This window comes from Cetorhinus maximus, chromosome 13 (assembly GCF_964194155.1).
Source record: "Cetorhinus maximus chromosome 13, sCetMax3.hap1.1, whole genome shotgun sequence".
NCBI classification, from domain to species: Eukaryota; Metazoa; Chordata; class Chondrichthyes; order Lamniformes; family Cetorhinidae; genus Cetorhinus; species Cetorhinus maximus.
In genome coordinates, this window is record NC_135891.1 from 73,349,743 (window position 1) to 73,374,494 (window position 24,752).

Genomic DNA, 24,752 nt, shown 5'->3' on the forward strand with positions numbered 1-24,752 from the left:
TCACCCACTGCTACTTTATCCACTTTCCCAGCTTCATTTCCTAAGACTGAATCTAGAATTGCATTCCCTCCCTTTGAGCTTATGTGCTGGCTAAAAAAAGTTCTCTTGAATGCAGTTCAAAAATTTTGTGCCCTTTGTGCGTATTACACTATTCGTATCCCAGTTGACATTAGGATAGATGAAGTCCCCAAATATTATTGCCCTATTGTTTTTGCACTCAGAAATTTGCCTACATATTTGCTCTTATATCCCCCTCTCACTATTTGGGGATCTATAGTACACTCCTAGTAGTGTGGCTGCCCCGTTTTAATTCCTGAGCTCAACCCAAATGGCCTCATTTGATGATTCATTTAGTATATCATCCCTCCTCACATTGATTGATTCTTTAACCAATAACGCTACACCCCCACCATTTTTTAGCCCCCTCTCTATTCTGCCTGAAAATCCCATATCCAGGCATGTTGATCTGCCATTTTTGCCCCTCTTTAAGCCAAGTTTCCATTATAGCAATGATATCACACATCTATCTGTGCCCTCAGCTCATTAGCTTTGTTTGCTATACTCCTTGCATTTAAATAAGTAACTTTTAACATTGCCAAGTTCCCGTGCTGTAAACCTTTTAACCTTTGCTTCTCCTGTCTTTCAGAGTCACCCACTACTTTTCTGTCTCTAGCCCCCTACTCTGAATTTGTCCTATCCGACTCTGCCCTCAGGTTCCCATCCCCCTGCCTATCTAGTTTAAACCCTCCCCAACATTAGCAAATCTCCCCGCAAGGACATTCATCCTGGTCCTATTCAGGTGTAATCCATCTGGTATTGGAATCTGGTATGGAAGGTCCCACCCTCCCCAGAACCAGTCCCAACGCCCAGAAATCTGAAGCCCTTCCTCCTGCATCACCTATCTAGATAATGTTTATTTGCCACATAACTGCCCAATTTAAAATTTGTTCTCTAAGATCCCAAAAAAGGCATTAAAAATGCTTTCTACGGGTACATTAATCACAACATGGTAGTCAATGGAAAGGTCATTGAGCAATCATACTGGCAATGAGAGGGGAGAAATAGCAGAGTTTCTAAATCTCAATCTCAGATTCCAGAGATGTGGAGGGCATTGCGATTATAGAATAACCAGAGGATAGTGTGCAACTATTACTGAGGGTGAGAGTGAGAGATGGGACTAATGGAGTTAAATAGACGTAAGGTAGAGAAATCATAGGAACCTAACTATTTTTATCCAAGGATCACAAGCTCTACCCAGGCAAAAATCGTTGAGGCGCTGAGTCTAATTTTCCAAACTTCTGTGGGAGAGAAAGACATTACAAAGGCCTGGAGGGAGTTAAATGTCACTTCCTTCTGCAAAAACAAAATGATGGGGCATCAGGAAGGGAATGATTGGTCAGTTTGTTATACATCACCTGTGATACAAGATGGAACTAATTAATTAACCGGGCAGATTCTGTAAGATAGGCATAGCTGACAATCTTATAGGATTCTTTAAAGAGTAAGAGGTGATAGAGAAAAGAACCCAGTGGATGTTGTTTATGAGGATTTTCAGAAAGCATTCAGTGAGATGCCACAAAAAAGACATACTGCAAAAATAAAACCACATGGGATTGAGGATGTGGCCACAAGGATAGAGGCGGCAAAAGATCTGGGCACCAGGAGTGTTGGATTAGAAAGATGTGGTGAGCTGTATCCCAAAGAGGTCAATGTTTTTCAGATTTACAGGAATGACCTGGATTTTGTAACTGGGGGAACAATATGAGAATTTACCGATAACACCAAATCCGCCTCATCAAATGCTTATTAATAATTCATATAAACCATATCCAACTGGAATGGCAATAAGGATTCTGAAGAACTAAAGGAAGAATTAAGCTACCAGAATCGATCGACAGATAACAGATGCACTTCAATGTAGGAAAATGAGATGAAATGCATCTTGGAAGCAAGAATGGAGAACTGAAAACCTCTTAAATGGTGAGATTCTAAAAGGATAACTCAGAGGGACGTGGGTTTGAAGATATGAGGGCATTAAAGGTGGAAGCACGTGGAGATAAGGACACTAGTTTTGTACCAAAGACGCAAAACCAAGGAGGTTTTAACTTGGACAGGACCCGAATAAGGAGCCAGTTGAAGGCCTGTGTGCAGCTCTGGACCTTCTATAACATGAAACCAATGGGAGTAGCACAGCCTAGATTCACTGGTACCAGGAATGGTAGCAGGCAGGAGGAGTCACACTTATTGCAGCAGACTAGGAAAATTAGAGATTTTCATTGGCGTTGACAAGGTCAAGTTTATGAAAGGCAAATAGTGATAGAATGTTTCCCCCAATTAATGGGAATGCAAGGGAGGGGAGAGGCCTGTAAGAGAGCTGCAAGAAATTAAAAGGTATGGTTAGAAAAATGTCTTGAGCGTGGTTAGAAATTGAAATTTTCTGTCATAAATTGTGAATGCAGAGTCCATAAATTCCGTTAAAAAGGAATTAAATTAATCCTTGACAAAAGGAATATTGAAGAGTACAGTGAATAAGTGAAAGTGTGGCAGAGAAGCGGGGATAGCAAACGACTTATGGAGTGAGCAGGATGAGCAGATATTAAAGTATATGAGGAGTGAGTGGAGGGTGAGAGACTCCGTGGGATATTAAAGGGTAAGGGGTATAAGTTGAGGGTGGAATTAGATTAGTTGACTGTCCAGTGAAGATTGAATGGACGGAACAGCCTGTTTCTGAGTTCTTAATTCCACTGAAGCAAAACCCTGCAACTTTAACAGTCCTGATTGAATATACTTGTGAGAACCACAAAGAGGATTATTATACATACACCCTGAAACACATGGGTGACTGGGGGACTGGTGAGGTGCACTATGCCCTTGGTGACCCTGGGTTTCAATTGCTGCCTGGTTGCTCCAAATCTCACTCAATTGGATGGTGGGCTGTTGCCAAGATGTTGAAGTGACAAAGGTGGTTGAATGAACAGTGCTGAGATGTTCGGAGTCAGATTGGCTGCTATTACCATCATTTGGGGAAGAGTGCCAAAGGGGTGGTGACAAAACGGTCGGCGTCTGCGTGGCCCTGGGTTGGGCTATAGCGGACCGGCTTGCATTGACTTCCATTTCCTCAGAGTTGTGGGCATGCCAAGATGGTGTCTGGGCACGGCTCTTCTGGGCAGCTTCAACCCCATCAACATCCTCGACAAGGTTAGTGAGGTCACATGAAGAGGCCTAAAGTTGTTGTAAGGAAAACAATCAGTAGAGGCACCACAAGGACAAGGTACCAGCTTTACATCAACACTGTACTCAATAACAACATCAACATGAACAGCATTACAAGAAATTAGAAGTAAAACAAACATTCCTCACCCAGACAGGGCAGGATTGGTACATATGCACTCTCATACCTATTACCTTTGGACTAGAATGATGCGTACGTATATGTGTATGTACACGCGCAAACAATCCCTGGGCAAGGATGCATATCATCCAATAAATCAATAATGACCCATGAGCAGGATTTAAGGCAGAGGGTGTTGCTCTGGTAGATCTCTGAGACTGTGGCTTCAGGGATGTCACAAATTACAGCTAAATTTCATCAACAAGGCTTCTCCATTTAAAGGACTGGACACAATAAATGGTTGAAGTTAAAGCATGATTTAGTAGGCATGGACATCATGTCCATCTCAAAATACAGGATATGGGGAAAATGTTTGTTGGACACAACTCAGGAGTTACATCATACATCACAGCTTCTCAGGGTCATAACTATGAAATCACTCACACCACACCACTAGACAATTGGCTCTCCATCTTACTGGCATTGGCTAGAAATCTGCTTACCTGATTCTCCTGGCTGGCTGAGGTCTCCCCTACTCGCAAACTGAGCACAGACTGTGGCCTTCCTTGTTGAACATGCTGGAACTCTGATGGTGGGAAGTGCGGGTGAGATTGGTGGGTCCAGGCCAGATGGCTCTGATTGAGGAATTGTGTGTGGGAATGGAGGTGATGAGGCTGTGAATACTCAGCTTGGTATGTTTGGCCCTGGACTTGCTCCATGTGACACTGCTGGAAGTATGAGTGGGCAGGGCAGGGCCGCTGAGACCCCAATCTGGTGGAACTGCACCGGCAGCGCTGGGAGCAGCAGGCAGCATATTTCGATGTTCTCTGATGTTGGCAGGATGGTGACGCTGAACTGCCTGAGGTCATTGCCATCTCCCCTGTAAAACAATCATTGATTAATACCATAAGACATAGGGGCAGAAATTAGGCCATTCGGCCTATCGAGTCTGCTCCGCCATTCAATCATGGCTGATAAGTTTCTCAAACCCATTCTCCCGCCTTCTCCCCGTAACCGTTGATCCCCTTACCAAGAACCTATCTATCTCGGTCTTAAATACACTCAATGACCTGGCCTCCACAGCCTTCTCTGGCAATGAATTCCATAGATTCACCACTCTCTAGCTAAAGAAGTTTCTCCTCATCTCTGTTCTAAAAGGTCTTCCCTTTACTCTGAGGCTGTGCCCTTGGGTCCTAATCTCTCCTACTAATGGAAAGATCTTCCCCACGTCCACTCTATCCAGGCCTTTCAGTATTCTGTAAGTTTCAATCAGATCCCCCCTCATCCTTCTAAACTCCACTGAGTATAGACCCAGAGTCCTCAAAGAGTCCTTAAGCCTTTCATTCCTGGGATCATTCTTGTGAACCTCCTCTGGACCCTCTCCAGGGCCAGCACATCCTTCCTGAGACACGGGGCCCAAAATTGCTCACAATATTCTAAATGTGGTCTGACCAGAGCCTTATAAAGCCTCAGCAGCACATTCCTGCTTTTATATTCTAGTCCTCTCGAAATAAATGCCAACATTGCATTTGCCTTCATGACTACCGACTCAACCTGCAAGTTATCCTTAAGAGAATCCTGGACTAGGACTCCCAAGTCCCTTTGCACTCCAGACTTCTGAATTCTCTCCCCATTTAGAAAATAGTCTATGCCTCTATTCTTCCTACCAAAGTGCATGACCTCACACTTGCCCACGTTGTATTCCATCTGCCACTTCTTTGCCCATTCTCCTAACCTGTCCAAATCCTTCTGCAGCTTCCCCGCCTCCTCAATACTACCTGTCCCTCCACCTATCTTTGTATCATCTGCAAACTTAGCCAGGATGCCATCAGTTCTTTCATCTAGATCATTAATGTATAAAGTGAAAAGTTGTGGTCCCAATATTGACCCCTGCGGAACTCCACTAGTCACCGGCCGCCATCCTGAGAAGGACCCCCTTATCCCCACTCTTTGCCTCCTGCCAGACAGCCAATCTTCTGTCCATGCTAGTACCTTGCCTCTAACACCATGGGCTCTTATCTTACTGAGCAGCCTCCTGTGCGGCACCTTTTCAAAGGCCTTCTGGAAGTCCAAGAAGATAACATCCATTGGCTCTCCTTTGTCTAACCTACTTGTTACCTCCTCAAAGAATTCTAACAGATTTGTCAGGCATGACCTCCCCTTGATGAAACCATGCTGACTTTGCCCGAGTTTACCATGCACTTCCAAGTATTCTGAAATCTCATCCTTAATAATGGACTCTAAAATCTTACCAACGACCGAGGTCAGGCTAATCGGCCTGTAACTTCCCGTCTTTTGCCTCACTCCCTTCTTAAACAGGGGGGTTACATTAGCGATTTTCCAGTCCTCTGGGACCCTCGCTGACTCCAGTGATTCCTGAAAGATCACCACTAACGCCTCCACTATCTCTTCAGCTATCTCCTTCAGAACTCTGGGGTGTAATCCATCTGGTCCAGGTGATTTATCCACCTTCAGACCTTTCAGTTTTCCTAGCACCTTCTCCTTGGTAATGGCCACCATACTCACCTCTGCTCCCCGACTCTCTTGAACTTTGGGGATGTCAATCGTGTCTTCCACTGTGAAGACTTACGCAAAGTACCAATTCAGTTCCTCCGCCATTTCTTTGTTCCCCGCTACTACTTCTCCAGTGTCATTTTCCAGCGGCCCAATGTCCACTTTTGCCTCTCTCTTACCCTTTATATATTTTAAAAAACTCTTGCAATCTTCTTTTATATTACTGGCTAGTTTACCCTCATATTTAATCTTCTCCCTCCCTGTTTCTTTTTTAGTTGTCCTCTGTTGGTCTTTGTAGGCTTCCTAATCCCCTGGTTTCCCACTGCTCTTCGCCACATTGTATGCTTTCTCTTCAGCTTTTATGCTGTCCCTGACTTCCCGTGTCAGCCATGGTTGCCTCCCTTTAGTATGCTTCTTCTTCCTAGGGATGAATTTTTGCTGTGTCTCCCAAATTACTCCCTGAAACTCCTGCCATTGCTGTTCCACTGTCTTTCCTGCTAGGCTCATCTCCCAGTCAATTCTGGCCAGCTCCTCCCTCGTGCCTCTGTAGTTGCCTTTATTCAACTGTAATACCGTTACATCTGTTTCCAGCTTTTTCCTCTCAAATTGCAGGGTAAATTCTATCATATTATGGTCACTTCCTCCTAAGGGTTCCTTCACCTTAAGCTCCCTTATCAAATCTGCCTCATTACACATCACTAAATCTAGAATTGCCTGTTCCCTAGTGGGCTCCATCACAAGCTGCTCCAAAAAGCCATCTCGTAGACATTCCACAAATTCCTTTTCTTGGGATCCACTACCAACCTGACTTTCCCAGTCTACCTGCATATTGAAATGCCCCATGATCACTGTAACCTTGCCTTTCTTACACACATTTTCTATCTCCTGGTGTATCTTGTGCCCCACATCCTGACTACTGTTCAGAGGCCTGTACATAACTCCCATTATGGTTTTTTAACCTTTGCGGTTCCTCAACTCTACCTACACAGATTTTACATCATCTGACCCTACATCATTTCTTGCTATCGATTTAATTTCATTTCTTACTAACAAAGCAACCCCACCCCCTCTGCCAACCTGCCTGTCTTTTTGATAGGATGTATATCCTTGGATATTTAGCTCCCAGTCCTGATCCCCTTGCAGCCATGTCTCCGTGATGCCCAGCACATCATACCTGCCAATTTCAATCTGCGCCACAAGCTCATTTACCTTATTTTGTAAACTGCGTGCATTCAGATACAACACCTTCAGTCCTGTATTTCCCGTCCTTTCTCATTGTCGTCCCTTTATCTGATGTGCTTGAAGTTAGACTCCTAGCCCTTTCCAAACACTCTGTCCTATTTTGTGTTCTGGAGACTATAATAGCCTCTCCTTTCTTTTCAGTTTTTTCATAATTTTCCATGAAGTTGAATCCACCCCCCCACATGCTAACCTGCTGCTTTGTTTCCCATTAGTCATACTTCTTGGAGTTTTACCCTTTCCTCCCCCCCCACTTTCTAGTTTAAAGTCCTGTTGACCACCCTATTTACTCTTTTCGCTAGAACATTGGTCCCGTGGAGACCGTCCCAACGGTACAGATCCCTCCTGTTCCAATACTGATGCCAGTGCCCCACGAAATGGAACCCCTTTTTCCCGCACCACTCCTTTAGCCACGTGTTTACTTCCCTTATTCTCACGTCCCTATGTGTACAACACATAGGGAAAGGAAGGAGATAATCCGAATGTCAAGTGGCAAATAAAGCAGAGAGGGTCACAAAGCTTTAAACTCTTACTTCAGAAAAATCAACCTGTTCACTTTCAAAAATTGAAGTTTCTTGCACAAGGTTGAGTCATTATCCAAGCCAGCAACGTGGGATGTGGATCACTGAGCAGGGTCTGTGTTTGCTGCCAGGGCCCTTCTGTCCCATTGTAATCCAGTCCAGTGACATGCAATGCCAAACCTTGATAGCTGCAGAGATAGAAACAGGAGGCGGCCATTTAGCCCCTCCAGCTTGCTGTGCTATTGAATGAGATCATGGCGGATCTGTACCACAACATATTTCCTAACCTTTAATCCATGTGCCTTAATACCTTACACAACAAAAATCCATCAGTCTCAGTCCTAACTCCAACTGATCAGTAGAATTACTGCCTTTTAGATTTCTACATTCCTTTCAGTGAAAAAATGCTTCCTGATTTCACTCCTAAATAGCCTAGAGATCGAATTTAAAAAGTTTCCCTGTACCTTCCCTTTTGAGTCCCATTAACATTTTGAAACAACAATTAGATCCCCCCATAACCTTTCAAACTTAAGGGTATGCTAGTCACGTTTATTGGACCCAATCTCACAATTCGACCCTTGGTATCATTTTGGTGAATCTGCTGCATTCCCTCTAAGGTCAATTTATCCCTCTTGAGGTACAGTAACCAGAACCGACCAGAGTGCTTTAAATATGGTCTGACCAAGGCTCTGTACAACTGAAGCATCAGTTCCTCTTCCTTTGTATTCCAGCCCCTATGAGATAAAGGCTAGCATTCCATTAGCCTTCAGATTCAGCAATAACTATAATCACAAAAGTAATTTTCCTATTGAACAGTATGTGGCATCTCAGTGGAAATTTTATTTGAATCTTGATGAAATGCTGAACCATGCAATGAGTTTTTGGCATTTGTTTCTTGTGATAATCCAAAGCAAAATGATAGGAGCAAGTTCTCTCTCTCCTGGCTATGAAAATATTATTTAATTTATTTTAAATGCAGCGGTTCCAGGAGGCAGCTCACCACCACATTCTCAAGGGCAACTAGGGATGGGCAATAAACACTGGCCCAGCCAGCGAAGCCCACATCCCGTGAATGAATGAAAAAAAAAGTTAATTTGGATTTCAGCATCATCAACTCCAATAATAATTATTAAACCAAAGAGCCCCTTGGTTATCTAGAAGCATACAGGGTAAGATAAAGCAGAAAAAGAAAACTTAGGACAGTCACAAGAAAATTAATATGTTAGAAAGTCCAGAGGAGTATAGAAAGTACAGGGGTGAAGTAAAAATGAAATCAGGAAAGCAAAGAGCGGATATGAAAGAATATTGGCAGGTAAAATCAAGGAAAACCAAAAGATGTTTTACCAGTACACTAAGAGCAAGAGAATAACTAAGGAAAGGGTAGGGCCGGTCAGAAATGTACATGGTAACTTATGCATCGAGGCAGAAGATGTGGGCAGGGCTCTTCATGAGTACTTTATCTCTGCCTTCACGAAGCAGTGGCATGATGCAGACAGTCCAGTTAAAGAGGAGGAGTGTGAAAAATTAGATACAATAAGCATAACAAGAGAAGAAGTACTAGAGGGATTGACATCCTTGAAGGTGGATAAGTCACCAGGACCGGATGGATTGTATCCCAGGCAGTTAAAGGAAGCCAGGCAGGAAATAACAGATGCCCTGGGGATCATTTTTCAATCCTCACTCGATATAGGCGAGGTACCAGAGGATTAGAGGTCTGGGGACATCGTACTGTTGTTTAAAAAGAGTCTGAGGAATAGGCCAAATAATTATAGTCTGAGTTCTGTGGTGGGAAAATTATTAGAATCAATTCTGAGACACAGGATAAACTGTCACTTGGAAAGGCAAGGATCAATCAGGGACAGGTTTTGTTAAGGGAAAGTCATGCCTTACTAAATAGGATTTTGTGAGGAAGTAACAAGGAGGATTGATGAGGGTAGTGCAGTGGATGTGGTCTACAGGGATTTTAGTAACACATTTGACAAGGTTGCACATGGCAGACTAGTCAGAAAAGTAAAAGCCCATGGGACACAGGGGAATGTGGTGGGTTGGATCCAAAATTGGCTCAGCGACAGGAAACTAAGAGTAATGGTCAACAGATGTTTTTGTGAATGGAAAGCAGTTTTCAGTGGCGTTCCACAGGGCTCAGTTGGGTCCCTTGCTGTTCCCGGTGCATATTAATGATTTGGACTTAAATGTGGGAGGCATGATTGAGAAATTTGCAGATGACACAAAAACCAGTCGCGTAGTTGATAGTGAAGAGGATAGCTATGAACTCCAGAATGATATCAATAGTTTAGTTGAGTGGGCGGAAAAGTGGCAAATGGAATTCAATCTGGAAAAGTGAGAGGTAATGCACTTTGGGAGGGTAAACAAAGTAAGGGAATACTTAATAAGCAGGAGGATATTGAAAGAGGTAGAAGAAGTGAGAGATCTTGGAGTACATGTCCACAGGTCCCTGAAGGTGGCAGGCCAGGTAGATAGGGTGGTAAAGACATATGGAGTGCTTTTCCTTATTGGATGAGGTATGGAATACAAAAACAGGGGTGTAATGATGGAGCTGTATAAAACGTTGGTTAGGCCACAGCTGGAATTTTGTGTACAGTTCTGGTCGCCACATTACAGGATGGACATAATTGCTCTGGAGAGAGTACAGAGGAAATTTAAAAGAGTGTTGCCAGGACTTGAAAATTGCAGCAATGAGGTAGGCTAGGGTTGCTTTCCTTAGAACAGAGAAGGCTGAGGGGCGACTTGATGGTGGTGTACAAAATTATGGGGGGCCTAGATAGAGTAGATAGGAAAGACCTGTTTCCCCTAGCAGAGAGATCAATTACCAGAGGGCACAGATTTAAGGTGATGGGTAGAAGGGTTAGAGGGGATATTGGAAAAAACCTTTTTCACCCAGAGGGTGGTGGGTGTTTAGAATTCGCTGCCCAGATTGGTGGTTGAGGCAGAAACCCTCAACTCATTTAAAAGGTACCTGGATCTGCACCTGAAGTGCTGTAACCTGCAAGGCTACAGACTGGGTGCTGGAAGGTGCGATTAGAATGGACGGCTAGTTTTTTTTTCAGCCGGTGCAGACATGATGGGCTGAATGGCCTCTTTCTGTGCTGTAATTTTCTATGGTTCTGTGGTTCCTCTCCACTGCTCCAAATTCTCTGCTCACATACTGAAGTGATCAGAGTAAAAGTCATCCCTGCAGTGCCCAACAGAACATCTGCTTCACCGGTGCAACATTTTTAATCCCAAACCAACCATCCTTTTGGCCCAAGGATGATTTCCAATTTACTGCTTTACTCTTGACAGTACTACCCTTTGTACTGTTACTGAGGAAACCAGTTTATGTAGGAACAAGACACTGGCGATTTTAGAATGTAAAGTACGGAAATCGGTAATTCGATCCGCACAAGTTTCTTCCCACCCATCAATGTAGTCTCCTATTCCTTTCTCCCTCATGTTTATCCAGCTTCCCCTTAAATGCACCATCCTGGGATGCATTCAAACTCAGGTCCCAGAGATGAACACACAAAAGTCCAACGAGCACCCATCTAACAGCACCTCAGAGGTTCAAACAGCATCACACTGATGGGCAGTCGGAGAATAGAATCACTGAATTCTGTTAAGCAGCAAACAAGGCCAAACAATAAAACACCACTTGTGATTATTAGTTGCTGAATCTGGAGGTGAACTATATATGGAGAGATTATACAGAGCAGTTACTGTAAACAGAGCAAAGCAGCACTGTATTTTAACAGTTAATTTTCACAAACTTGATCCCAAATACAAACCTACATTATTGGAGCAGGATTGAGAGCTTTCCACAAAACATTTGGGAACCTCCAAATCCTCATCTCCAATTCTTTAAAACATAAACTGCAAACTATCAGTATTGATATTGGACTGACTCTGCCAACTCTGTCCCATTCGACTCTGACAGGGTTTTCTAACCTCAGAAAACTTTGACCAAGCAGTTGGTTGTAGTTTTCTGTGCTCTGCTGAATTTCGCTGTCAGCCCCATGTTTGATCAGAGCCTGTGCTATAATCAGCCCCTTCTGACAGCCACTGGAAGCCTGTGGAGGAATTAAAACCCCTCGCCCAAGCAACAGAGAAAGGAACTTTCCTATATATTCATAGTTGCTTTTACAGCAACTAAATTTATTAGACTGGTGGAGGATCGTAGTCACTCATTTAAACCTCAGGTTCACTCTTTATTTCCTCCACTTGTTTAAGATCTGTTTCCTTCTGTAGTTCCACTACAACCTGCAACCCAAATAAGTCAATTCAGTGGTACAAAACTCTCATAAGACCTTGGATCAGAACCAGTGCCAGACAACACCAACAATAAAACCAAAGCAATGCCTAGCCCTGCGCTTCCAGTTGTTTGTCATTTTAATTCTTTATCTTGCTCCCACTCTGACCACTCTGTCCTTGGCCAGTAAACATGTTCCAGTAAGCTCAATGCAAGCTCGAGGAACAGCACCTTATATTTTGACTGGGCACTCTACAGTCTTCTCGGCTCTACATGGAGTTCAACAATTCTAGATCATTACCTCTGCTCCCATTGTGTTTCATTCTTTTCTCCTCCTGCTTCTGGGCAGTAATTATTTAAGATCTTGTCATTCATACCTCCGCTAGGCATATTTTTATTTTTTTACTTAGAAACATAGAAAATAGGAGCAGTAGGTCATTCAGCCCTTCAAGCCTGCTCCGCCATTCAATATGATCATGGCTGATCCTCTATCTCAACACCATACTCCCGTGCTCTCCCCCATACTCCTCGATGTCTTTAGAGTCCAGAAATCTATTTCCTACATAAATATATTCAGTGACTTGGCCTCCACAGCTTTGTGGTAGAGAATTCCACAGGTTCACCATGCTCTGAGTGAAGAAGTTTCTCCTTATCTCAGTCCTTAATGGTCTACCCCATATCCTGAGACTGTATCCCCTTGTTCTAGACCCCCAGCCAGAGGAAATATCATCCCTGCATCCAGTCTGTCCAGCCCTGTCAGAATTTTATATGTTTCAGTGAGATCTCCTCTCATTCTTCCAACTCCAGTGAATACAGGCCTAGTTGGCCCAATCTCTCCTCATATGACAGTAGGTTTGTCAAACATGATTTCCTTTTCTTAAATCCATGTTGACTTTGTCTAATCCTGTTGATGTTTTCTAAGTGTCCTGCTATCACATCTTTAAAATAGGCTCTGGCATTTTCCCTACTTCTGATGTTAGGCTAACCAGTCTGTAATTAGTTGCTTTCTCTCGCCCTCCTTTTTAAATAGTGGGGTTGCATTTGCCACCCTGCAATCTGTCGGGACTATTCCAGAATCTACAGGATTTTGAAAGATGACAACCAATGCATCCTCTATTTCCATGGCTACCTCCTTTAGTGCGCTGAATGTAGATTATTGGGAACAAACACAGAAAATGCTGGAAAAACTCAGATCTAACAGCATCTGTGGAGGGAAAGAAAAAACAGAGTTACGTTTTGAGTCCTTATGACTCTTCTTCAGAGCTTTTAAGAACAGTCATAAGAACACGAAATGTTCATTTTTTTCCCTCTTCCCCCACAAATGCTGTTAGACCTGAGTTTTTCCAGCATTTTCTGATTTTGTTTCAGATTTCCAGCATCCGCAGTATTTTGCTTTTATATTATTGTAGATTATCGGGTCCTGAGGATCTATTGGCTTTCAGTCCCATAGTACTATGGCCCAATTTGCTGCAAGCCCTTGTTTCCTCATTTTTGCTTTCTATTTTTCCGTTCTCCATTCCTATCTTTATTTCCCTCTCGTGTCTCCCCACTCAGGTTCCTATCCCCTGCCGATCTAGCTTAAACCCTCCCCTACAGTACTAGCAAATATCCCTACAAGGATATTGGTCCCTGTCCTGCTGGAGTGCAGCCTGTCCAGCTTGTACAGGTATTTGTCCGACTACCACTCCCCTGTGCCTTGCACCATGAAATCTTTTGTTATTTAATCTCTTTCCCTCCACCTTATCACAGGCCTTCTCCTTTTCTTCCTCTCCCCACCCTTTCACTTCCTCAAAACCCATTACATTTCTAACTTTTTCCAGTTCTGTTTCAGCAACCTGAAACATTAACTCTGCTTTTCTCTCCACAGGTGCTGTCAGGCCTGCTGAGCAATGCCAACAGTTTTTGTGGTTATATGTGTTATAATTAAAAAAAGGTTCTTTTGGGAGGAAAAGGGTAGTTGGAATTGCTTTCAAAATCAAACACTGAGCACAGAGAGAACAACTTTCTAGGGTTATGGTTAGAAGTCCAGTGTGGAAGGTTTCACTGTTTTATTTAAACAAATTGCATGTTGCCAGCCCCAATCCTAAGCCCATCACTGTCAAGTTTTGGAAGTGGTACCAAGCGCACAAACCAGCCAAGAACTTCTGAATAGTTAGTTAAGAGCAGCACTGGCAACAGTCCAACTGCAGGCTAATTGGGAATGATGTGAAAATATTCAGACAGGGAAGCTTAAAATAGTGAAAAAGAGTCAACAATAACCAAACACTGACAGGACTGAATAGTTACTGCTTGGCACAATGTTACAGGGTACAATACCAGGACTGGATAGGGACTATTTGGTGCAATGTTACAGGGTACATTGCCAGGACTCGGCAGATACTGCTTGGTGCAATGTTATAGGGCACAATGTCAGGACTGGATAGGTACTACTTGGGGTAGGGTAAAATTGTAAGGGTGAGAATGGATAAGTAGAAATTCAATACAATACCTGACACCATGTGGGAAGCTGCTAAGGTGACTGTAGATGTACAAGCAGCAGTAGCACTGAAGGATGCACATGGTAAGTTTGTTGCGGCAATGCTAACAGACAACGAGACTCCTGATGGTGGAACTTTCACCAAATCTGGCTGCACGATTTCAGGACTACTAAGGGAGTCATCAGGAGGGACATCACCCAACATAGTTAGTGTATCTGGCACAATGAAAGACAGGACAAACAGTAAAGCAACATATCCAAATACATGTTCACCTGGTCCAAAATATATTTTTAGAATTGAATTATTAACCCACCCTGCCCAGTCACTGAGTAAATAAACTCCACTCTCCTGGTGAGAATTACTAGGAATCCATCCCATGCATTTCCCACATGATGACATATGATAACAGCAACGTCATCGAAACACAACCTGACAGATTTTAAGTAATGCAACCACAATTAAATAATAGTCTTTTTGAAACAGCTCCCAACAAGTGGCCAAGTCTGGATTAACAGTGTACCAAACAGATCCATGTTAACCAGTCTAGATTAACACTGTATTGAACAGATCCACATTAACCAGTCTGGATTGACACTGCACCAAACAGATCCACATTAACCAGTATTACCAAGGTGTAATAATTTTCATAATATTTTTCTGGTTTTTTGTAAAGTAGGTTTATGGGTGTGAGTATAATTGGGTCCGTGTGATTTAATTACATTTGAAGTCAAGTAGACTGAAAGCATGAAATGATCAAAAGAAACTTGGTATAGAAATGTGCTTGAAGTGCTAATGAGTAAACATGGCGCTGGTTTAGCATGTAAGGTGTGATGGGAATTTGCATTTTTAGATAAATGACAGGATTGTTTGGATTTCAAAGGGATATTAATCTGTTTACAGCTAATCAGATAAGTAAGGCTAAGGAATGTGTTTATTTTCCTCAAAAGTTACAGACAATATTGGCAACATGAAGGTTTTTATATTATGAGAAGGTTGCAGTTTCATTCATATGGAACAAGAAAATTCACATATTAAAGAGAGAAACATATAAAGGAGAATGAAAGGCTGTGTGGAGAGGACCATGTAAGATCTAACAGGTGTGTGAGAAACAGCCTGCAAGAAGTCTGCAGCCATTTGTGCATCAGCCTATTATGTCCAGTAACTGAAGTTGGGGAAAGCCATTTGGAATTCCACTGTCAAGTGGGTACTGTGTTAACTTGCTGGTTTTGTTTTTAAATCTAAAATCTAACTTGGGCTGTTGCTTAAAGCGGGTGTGTAACTGGGAGTTAGGTTATTTAGGAATTTTAGGAGTTGTTATAGTAATTGCAGTCTTATGTATGTGCTTGAAATCAGTTTGTGGATAAATATTTTAATTTAATTTTTAAAAGGTCTTGGTGGACTCATTATTTCAGAATTCAGTGCACACACCTCCTAGAAAATACTGAACAGATCCACATTAACCAGTCTGCATTAACACCGTACTGAGCAGATCCACATTAACCAGCCTGGATTAACACCGTACTGAGCAGATCCACATTAACCAGCCTGGATTAACACTGTACCAAACAGATCTACATTAACCAGTCTGGATTAACACCATACTGAACAGGTCCACATTAAACAGTCTGGATTAACATTGTATTGGGCAGATTCACATTAAGCAGTCTGGATTAACACCGTACTGAACAGATCCACATTAAGCAGTCTGGATTAACACCGTACTGAACAGATCCACATTAAGCGGTCTGGATTAACATCGTACTGGGCAGATCCACATCATGTACTTTACTCATACCACAGTTAGAAACACAAAGAAATTGCTGAATGGGTTGATAAGGATACTAAATCCAGCCTGATCACCAGTGACAAAGCTAATGTGTACTTCATGGGCAGCAATTTGGCCTGAGTCAAGAGGTTGTGGGTTCAAATCCCACACCAGAGGCTTCAGCAAAAAATCTAGGCTGGCACTTCAGTGCAGCAGTGAGGGCATGCTGGGCTCTCAAAAGTGCTTTCTTTTGGATGGGATGTTAAACTGAGATCCCATCTGTCTTCTCAGGTGGATAGAAAAGAATCCATGTACTATTTTAAGACCACCAGGGGAGCTCTCCCTGGTGTACTGGACAATATTTATTCCTTAACCCATACCAATAAAACAATTATCGGGATCTATCTCATTGGTAATCGTGAGATCTTATTCAGAAAATGGCTTCCAGATTTCCTACATTACAATACATTTCAAAAAGTATTTAATTGGCTGAAAAGCAATTTGAGAGCTGCAGAGATTGTTAAATGTGCTGTGTAAATGCAAGTTCTTCCTTAGTTGAAAGCAGAGAAAATAATGCAACTCAATGGCAAATCATTCAAAATAGGTTCTAAATGGAGTCTAAGTACAAAGTACTCCATAACCAGCTCACTGGGAGCAGAGATACATCTGCCTGCAACCATCTTCTGGAGCAACTGTTACTAAATGTACAGCATCTCTATCAAACTCCAGCCATTGGCAACATAGATCAGGGCTCCTCACTGGGATACTAGCGTAATTAACCGCACGAGTGGGTAGTTTGAGCTGAAAAGAGTTAGAAGTAGGCTGTCTCTGTCAGTATGTGGCTGAGAAGGCAGAGTGATAAATATGTGGCAGCGTTACACAAAAACGTCAAATCTTTACCATTATCATCGAGTGTCAGGTCTACGACCTCTGCAGAAGTGGTTTGGTGTCCAGGTGGAGCCTGCAGCCTGGAGCTGGCTGGTTTCTTCACAGTATGGCCAATCCACGTTCCAGACACCGAGGGCCTGCATGGATGCAAGCAGAATTAGAGCAATGATGCAGGAAGGAGAATCTTACAGTTCCTATCACATGTCTCAGACACTTTAACATGTGAATCACATGCGAACACCAAAACAAGCTGTGGTACTGTCTCTAACATACAACCGATCTGTAGTGTGACACAGGAGTGCACCTTGCTAATAACTGCATTTTACCCCAACTACGGCCACCAGTGAACCCCGTGCTTAATCCCACTTGCTTAAACAACTGGTAGAAGGCATTGCCTGCATCTAACCTGCAGTCTCCTAAACAGGAAGGGATTCAGGCTACACTCATCATCTCACCTTTCATCATCTACAACATTGATGATCTCCACCTCGCTGTCACTAGATGTGATGTTCACTTCCTCACTAACTGGCAAGGTGGAGCTGGTCAGTGGCTCAACGACCAAAACATCATCTTCATCCATTGGGTCTGTGGAGAGAGCAGATGACTTCACACAGTTTGATTATTTCCAAAGGTAACTACAACCTAGGGGGCCAGTTAGATAGCAAGCTTGTGGATCATATTAACACCAACAGCACAGGTTTCAATCCCTGTTACGGCTGAGGCAGGCTTGGGGTCTGCCTCCTTGTCTTACCCATAGTAGGAAAAAAATCATGGTACTTTGCTGTGTTCAGCAAATAATTGCCAAGGGTCTGTCTTCAGGTAGAGAACTCAAGAAAGAGGTCTACAATCTCCTGATTATTTTGAACTTCGGCACCGTTCTCCAAAACAGTCACCATTTTAGCCTTTGTTGTGTGTAATCCTCTGGGACATCACTGTTATCCAGTGCTGATCGTATACAAGTAATTATTGTAATTACAAAAGTATTACAAAATGTTTTCAGCCCAACAGGTTCATGCCAGTATTTACGCTCCACTTGAGCCTCATTCGACCTATCAGCATGTCCTGCTATTCCTGTAAAATACAAGTTCAGCCCCTGCTGGAGCATTGTGCTGAATTCTGGGCACTACTCTTTGGAAAAATGTGAAGGCTTTGGAGAGACTACAGAAGATATTTATTAGAATGGCTCCAGGGATGTGGGATTAGAGTTATATGGAGAGACTGGAGAAGCAGGGCCTGTTCTCCAAAGACCAGAGGGGCTTTGAGGGGATTTGATAGATGGGTTCAAAATCAGGAAGGGTTTAGATAGAGTAGATCAAGAGAAACTTTCAAGTGGCTGAGAGATGAATGACCAAAGGGCACAGATATAAGGTGATTGGCAAAAGAACCAGAGGCAACATGAGGAAAACTCTTTTTATGCAGTGAGTGGTTAGGATCTGGAATGGACTGCCTGATTAGTTGGTGGATACAGATTTCAATTGCAGCCTTTACAAGGGAACGGGATAAACACTTCCATCGAATCTCCTCTCGATTTTCTATTAGCTAAAAAAGCCCAGCTTCTCCAATCTATCCTTGTAACTGAATTCTCTCCTCCCTGGAACCTTCTGCACCCTCTCTAAAGCTTTCACACCCTTCCTAAAGGGCGGTGCCAGAACTGGACACAATAATCCAGTTGATGCTGAAGCAGTGTTGTATAAAGGTTCATCATAACTTCCTCTCCCCCAGAGGGTTGTGGATGCTCCATCATTGAATACATTTAAGGCTAAGAAAGAGGCAGATTTTTCTGGTCTCTCAGGAATCTAGGCCAAGGGGAATGGGCAGGAAAGTGGAGCTGAAGTCAAAGATCTGCTACGATTGTATTGAATATCATATGGTCCATTCCGGCTCCTGTTTTTTATGTTCTTATGAGTGCAACAAAGGTGTACTTCCTGAGATGAGGGGATTGTCCTATGAGGAGACGTTGAGTAGGTCAGGCCTATATTCCCCAGAGTTGAGAAGAATGAGAGGGGATCTAATTGAAACATAAAATTCGTACAGGGGTCAACTAGATAGAAGCTAAGAAAATGTTTACCCCCTGACCAGGTATTCTGGAAAAGAGTATTAGAATTTGAGGTCAGCCATTTAGGACTGAAATTAGAAATTTCTTCATTCAAAAGAACTGGCTTTTATAAATCAGGGCAGAGTACAAAAAAAAAAAAAAAAAATTTATATATGTGCCCGCGCAGCCTCAGCGAGGGGACCGGGTGCCCGCGGAGCCTCAGCGAGGGGACCGGGTGCCCGCGGAGCCTCAGCGAGGGGACCGGGTGCCCGCGGAGCCTCAAACAGCCCATTATTGAAAGGACATTAATGCCAATGGAGAGCAGACAGTGCAAATTCACCAGAATGATGTCAGGGAAGGGGAACTATAGATATGAGGAGAGATTTGAGATACTGGGATTGTTTCCACTGGAACAAAAATGGTAAGAGGAGAGTTAATAGAATTAGAATGGCAAATGAGAAATAGTCAATTTATTATCAGAGAGTGATGGTTGAGGTTAGGAGGTATTTCTTTGCACAGAGGCTGTTTTCAGCTGAAATAACCTTTTAAACAGAGTGGCTGAGGCAGAGACTGCTGCATCTTTTTAAGTAAAAGTGAATTGATATTTAATACAGTGAAAGACACAGTGCTATGAGAACTATATCTTGCCCTACCCTGTTCCTGTGAGTCCTATGCCACTTTCACCTCTCTAATTCCCTAAGGTTAGATTCTTGAGCAACTTCCTTTCTATTTGACCAAAGATGGATTAAGGTAATGCACCCAGATGATCCTGATGGTTGGCCTGGCCATTATCACAGGTGATGACCTCATCGAGCTCAGAGTTACTGCTGGACCCGCTATCGCTGGAGCTGCCAATCCACTGTGGAGCACACTTCCTTCGAATCACAGCCTCCCTCGCTCTGCGCACCCGCTGCATCTGCTCCTTCTGTTTCTGGGTCCGCTGACATTTCTTCATCCGGGGCAGCTTTCGAGACGACGAGTTCACCCACTTCACGTTGGAGCTGGACTGGATGGTCTTAGCCACCCGGGCCCTGGAGGACGAGGCAAGTCCAGCCCTAGTGTATTGCTGCTGTTCCTCTCCACCAGTCGCCGAGGGGTTGACATTTGGGGGCCTGGGGACAAAGGTCAAATTGTTACACACAGCCATCTCAACAAGGCAAACTCCCAGAAATAGGGTAAAAGTGAATCATTGGAGCCCAAAGACATTGTGAACCTGCAACAGTTGCGCCTCAACTTGAATCAAACTCAGAGGAGGGTGGTCTTACTGAAAACAAAAAAAAAACCCTCTTCAATCTATTGTTCCATTTCTTACATTGTAGATGCCCCTTTTGCCCCCCCCGATTATCTACTATTATGAGATGCTCTTAGAGTATTCGACAATATGGACAAATACAAAATATTGGTTCAAAGTCTCTGCCATTTCCTTGCTTCATACTATTAATTCCCCAATCTCACCCTCTAAGAGACCAATATTTACCTCGTCTACTCTCTTCCTTTTTGTAAACTTATAGTTTTTACTTTACATTTTATATTTATTTCTAGTTTATTCTTGTAGCCTCTTTTTTCTCTCTATTTTAAGTTATCCCTTACTGCTTTCTGAAATTTTCCCAATCTTCTGGCCCACCACTAATCTTTGCAATATCGTATGCATTTCTTCCAATTTGACACCATCCTCAACTTCCTTCCTGAGCCACAGGTGGTTCATCCTTCTTAGTCTTTTTCAATGTAATATATCTTTGTTGAGAGTTATGAAATAACTCCTCAAATATCCGTCACTTCCTCTCTACCATCTTATCTTTTAATCTATTTTCCCAGGTCACTTTAGCCAACGGTCTTCGTAAACTTAAATAAAGGCAATTAGAAAAGTAAGACATAGTTTCAGAACCAAGATTCTCGCCCTCAAAGAACATAAGAAATAGAAGCTGGAGTAGGCCATTCGGTCCCTCAAGCCTGCCCCGCCATTCAATAAGATCATGGCTGATCTACCCTAGGCCTCAACTCCTCTTTCATGTCAGCTCCTCACAGCCCTCAACTCCCTGATATTTCAAAAATCTATCTACCCCCTCTTTAAATACTTTCAGTGATCTAGCCTCCACAAGTCTCTGGGGTTGAGAATTCCAGACATTGGCTCCCCTCAGAGAAGAAATTCCTTCGCATCTCAGTTTTAAATGAGTGTCCCCTTATTCTGTAACTCTGTTCCCTAGTTCAAGATTCCCCCAAGATGTGGAAACATCTTCTCAATATCTACCCTGTCAAGCCCCCTCTGAATCTTGTACGTTTCAATAAGATCACCCTTCATTCTTCCAAACTGTAATGAATAAAGGCCTAACCTGTTTATCCGTTCTTGACAAGTCAACCCCTTCATCCCAGGAATCAGCCTAGTGAATTTCTTTTGAACTGCCTCCAATGCCAGTATATCCTTTCTTAAATACAGGGACCAAAACTGTACACAGTATTCCAGGTGCAGCCTCACCAACACCTTGTACAATCGTAACAAGACTTCACTATTTTTAAACTCCCAACCCCCTAGCAATACAGGCCAAAATTCCATTTGCCTTCTTAATTACTTGCTGCACCTGCATGCTAACTTTTTGTGTTTCATGCACAAGAACACCCAGATCCCTCTGTGCTGCACTTTTTTGGAGTCTCTCTCCATTTAAATAATAGTCTGCCTTTTGATTTTTCCTACCAAAGTGCATGACTTCACACTTTCCTACATTAAACTCCATCTGCCAAGTCTTTGCCCATGCAACCTATCTAAATCCGCTTGCAGATTCCTTATGTCCTCATCACAATATGCCCTCCCATCTATTTTTGTGTCATCATCAAATTTGGAAACATTACACTCTGCCCCCTCCTCCAAGTCATTAAAATAGATAGTAAATAATTGAGGCCCTAGGACTGATCCTTGTGGCACTCCACTAGTTATGCCTTTCCAACCTGAAAAAGACCCATTAATCCGGACTCTGTCTTCTGTGTATTAACCAATCCTCAATCCATGCTAATACATTACCCTCGATACCATGAGCTCTTATCTTGTGCAATAACCTTTTATGTGGCACCTTATCGAATGCCTTCTGGAAATCCAAATACACTACATCTACTGGTTCCCCTTTATCAACTCTGCTCGTTATATCCTCAAAGAACTCTAGCAAATTTGTCAAACGAGATTTCCCTTTCATAAAACCATGTTGACTCTGTTTGATTGCGTTAAGCTTTTCTAAATTTCCTATTTCTTCCTTAATAATGGACTCTAGCGTTTTCCCAACGACAGATGTTAGGCTGACTAGCCTATAGTTTCCTGTTTTTTGTCTCCCTCCCTTCTTGAACGGAGCATCACATTAGTGGTTTTCCAATCCGCTAGGACCCTCCCGGAATCCAGTGAGTTCTGGAATATTTCCACCAATGCCTCCATTATCCCTGCAGCTTACTTCCTTTAAAACCATTGGATGCAGGCCATCAGGTCCTGGTGACTTGTCTGCCTTTAGTCCCATTAGTTTCTCAAATACTTTGCCCCTCATGACAGAGACTGTTACAAGGTCTTCCCTCCCATTAGTTCCTTGCTTATCTGATATCTTTGGAATGTTTATAGTGTCCTCCAGCGTGATGACCAATGCAAAATATTGATTTAAATTATCTGCCTTTTCCCTGTTTCCCGTTATCAATTCTCCGATCACATCCTCCAAGGGTTCCATGCTCGCTTGAGCTACTGTTTTTCTTTTTATATACCTGTAAAAGGTCTTGCTGTTTTGTTTTTATATTTCTTGCCAATTTACTTTCTTAATCAATTTTCTCCCTCTTTATTAGCTTTTTAGTCATCCGCTGTTGGTTCCTAAAAAATTCCTAATCCTCTGGCCTACCACTAGTTTTCGCCACTTTGTATGCCTTAGTTTTTGATTGGATACTCTCCTTGACCACCTTTGTTAACTATAAAGGGTGGTTCATCCTTCTCATCGAGTCCTTCTTTTTGGCCGGGATAAATTTTTGCTGAGCGTTATGAAATATCTGCTTAAATGTCTGCCACTGCTCATCCACTGACCTTCCCCTTAGTCTATTTTCCCAGCCCACTTTAGAACATTTCATATTCACTTTGGTGAATATGAAATTCTACTATGCTATGATCATTCTTGCCAGGAGGATCTTTCACTATGAGATCATTAATTCTGTTTCATTACACATTACCTGAGCTAGAATAACTAGAATAGTTCCACAACATATTTATGCAAGGAACTCTCCCAAATACTCTCTATGAACTTGTATTCGAGGCTACCTCTGCCAATTCAATTTACCCAAACTATATGAACATACAAACATATGAATCAGGAGTAGATCATTTGGCCGCTCAAGCCTGCTCCACCATTTGATAAGGTCATGGCTGGTCCGACTGTGGCCTCAACTCCACATTTTGCCTACCTCAGATAACTTTTGACTCCCTTGTTAGTCAAGAATCTATCTACCTCTGCCTTAAAAATTTTCAATGACCCTGCCTCCACCGCTCTCTGGGGAAGTGTGTTCCACTTACACTGGATGCTGGTGATGGTGGCACATAATTCTGACAATGAAGATAACCATAGTCAGCCATAACATCAATGGTAGCAGAGAGGCACAGCATGGGTTTCAGAACTTCTCAAGTCTCAGGGGTGGGTGTAGCTCTTAACACAATGGCGACACCATCTTCATCAGCAGCAGGGCCTTCAAAGACTAATGCTGAAGCAGCTGCCCGTGGCCCCATCGCCTTTCAAACTTTTAACAAAGAAACTTGGGGTGAAGAGCTACACCCACCCCACCATGACAACAGAGGCCTGTGTCAAGGCTGCTGGGGCTGTCGGCCCCTCAGCCATAGTAATGGCCTCCAATATGTATGGCAAGGCAGTCTTCTTACTGAAGGCTGAGTGGGTGGTGCACCTGGCCCTGCAAAAGGGGCTCACCATGGGTGGGTGTAGACTCCCCAAAGACTACTGAGCAGAAGGTGACAATTTCCAATGTTCCACCCTTTGTCCCTAGTGGGCTCCTCCTTCCCTACCTACACCATCCTGGGGCGGTCAGGTCCACAGATCCCTTGGCCTCAGGGAGGCAAGCCTACTCCTCCCGGCAACAGGTTTTCATCCAAATGGCCCGGGACGAATGCACAGAAGGAGTGTTTACCATTGAACACGAGGGGGCGCTGCACTGCATGTTAGGGGCGTCGTGTGATGCCACATCCGTAAGGGGGTGGCACTTGTTAGAAAGAATTGCCTTGCCTCCAAGGTGGCCACAGCTGGCAGTGTCGCACCCTTGCCCACCATCCAGCCCAGACCCCGCAAGGGGACACGATGACAGCAGCCAGCACCATCCCAGCTGCCAGTGGGGGGAAACAGACATCCATGTGGAAAAAAGGCATGGAAAAAATCCAAGAACACCGAGGCACGCATCAGCGTCATACCGACACGCGATTCCACATCTGTTGACACCTCAATGCCAAACCCCGGGTCCACTGTCGTATCTGCGTGCAGTCCCGTGTTAGACAATGTAAATGCACATGACGAGCCTGTGGTCACCTCACTACCTCTGTCAACACCACGTCCATGCCCGAGCCCCTGTCCAGTACGCCAGGCGATTCCTACTCTGGGGTTGGGCTCGGGTGCAGGAGCCCTGAACTCCAAGAGGGTGTGCAGGAGGAGGCCTCCAAAGGAATGGCAGAGGCAGGTGAGGCCCTAGAAGCTGAACTCGCCTAACAACAACCGAGCCTCCGACTGC

The 24,752-nt window shown here is 43.4% G+C and overlaps 1 protein-coding gene across 1 annotated transcript in view; it reads right to left on the reverse strand.

Moving 5' to 3' along the window:
* The window catches only part of LOC144688292 (uncharacterized), a 76,894-nt gene extending 56,731 nt beyond the window's left edge, over nt 1-20,163 (reverse strand). The window contains exons 1-6 of the mRNA XM_078554724.1: nt 19,776-20,163; nt 17,437-17,566; nt 16,994-17,118; nt 14,340-14,543; nt 3,835-4,211; nt 3,015-3,222 (exon numbers count right to left, since the gene is read on the reverse strand). Coding sequence (XP_078410850.1) covers nt 3,015-3,222; nt 3,835-4,211; nt 14,340-14,543; nt 16,994-17,118; nt 17,437-17,566; nt 19,776-20,163 — 1,432 coding nt within the window. The remainder of the gene's footprint in view (nt 1-3,014; nt 3,223-3,834; nt 4,212-14,339; nt 14,544-16,993; nt 17,119-17,436; nt 17,567-19,775) is intronic.
* Between the last annotated feature and the right edge of the window lie 4,589 nt (nt 20,164-24,752).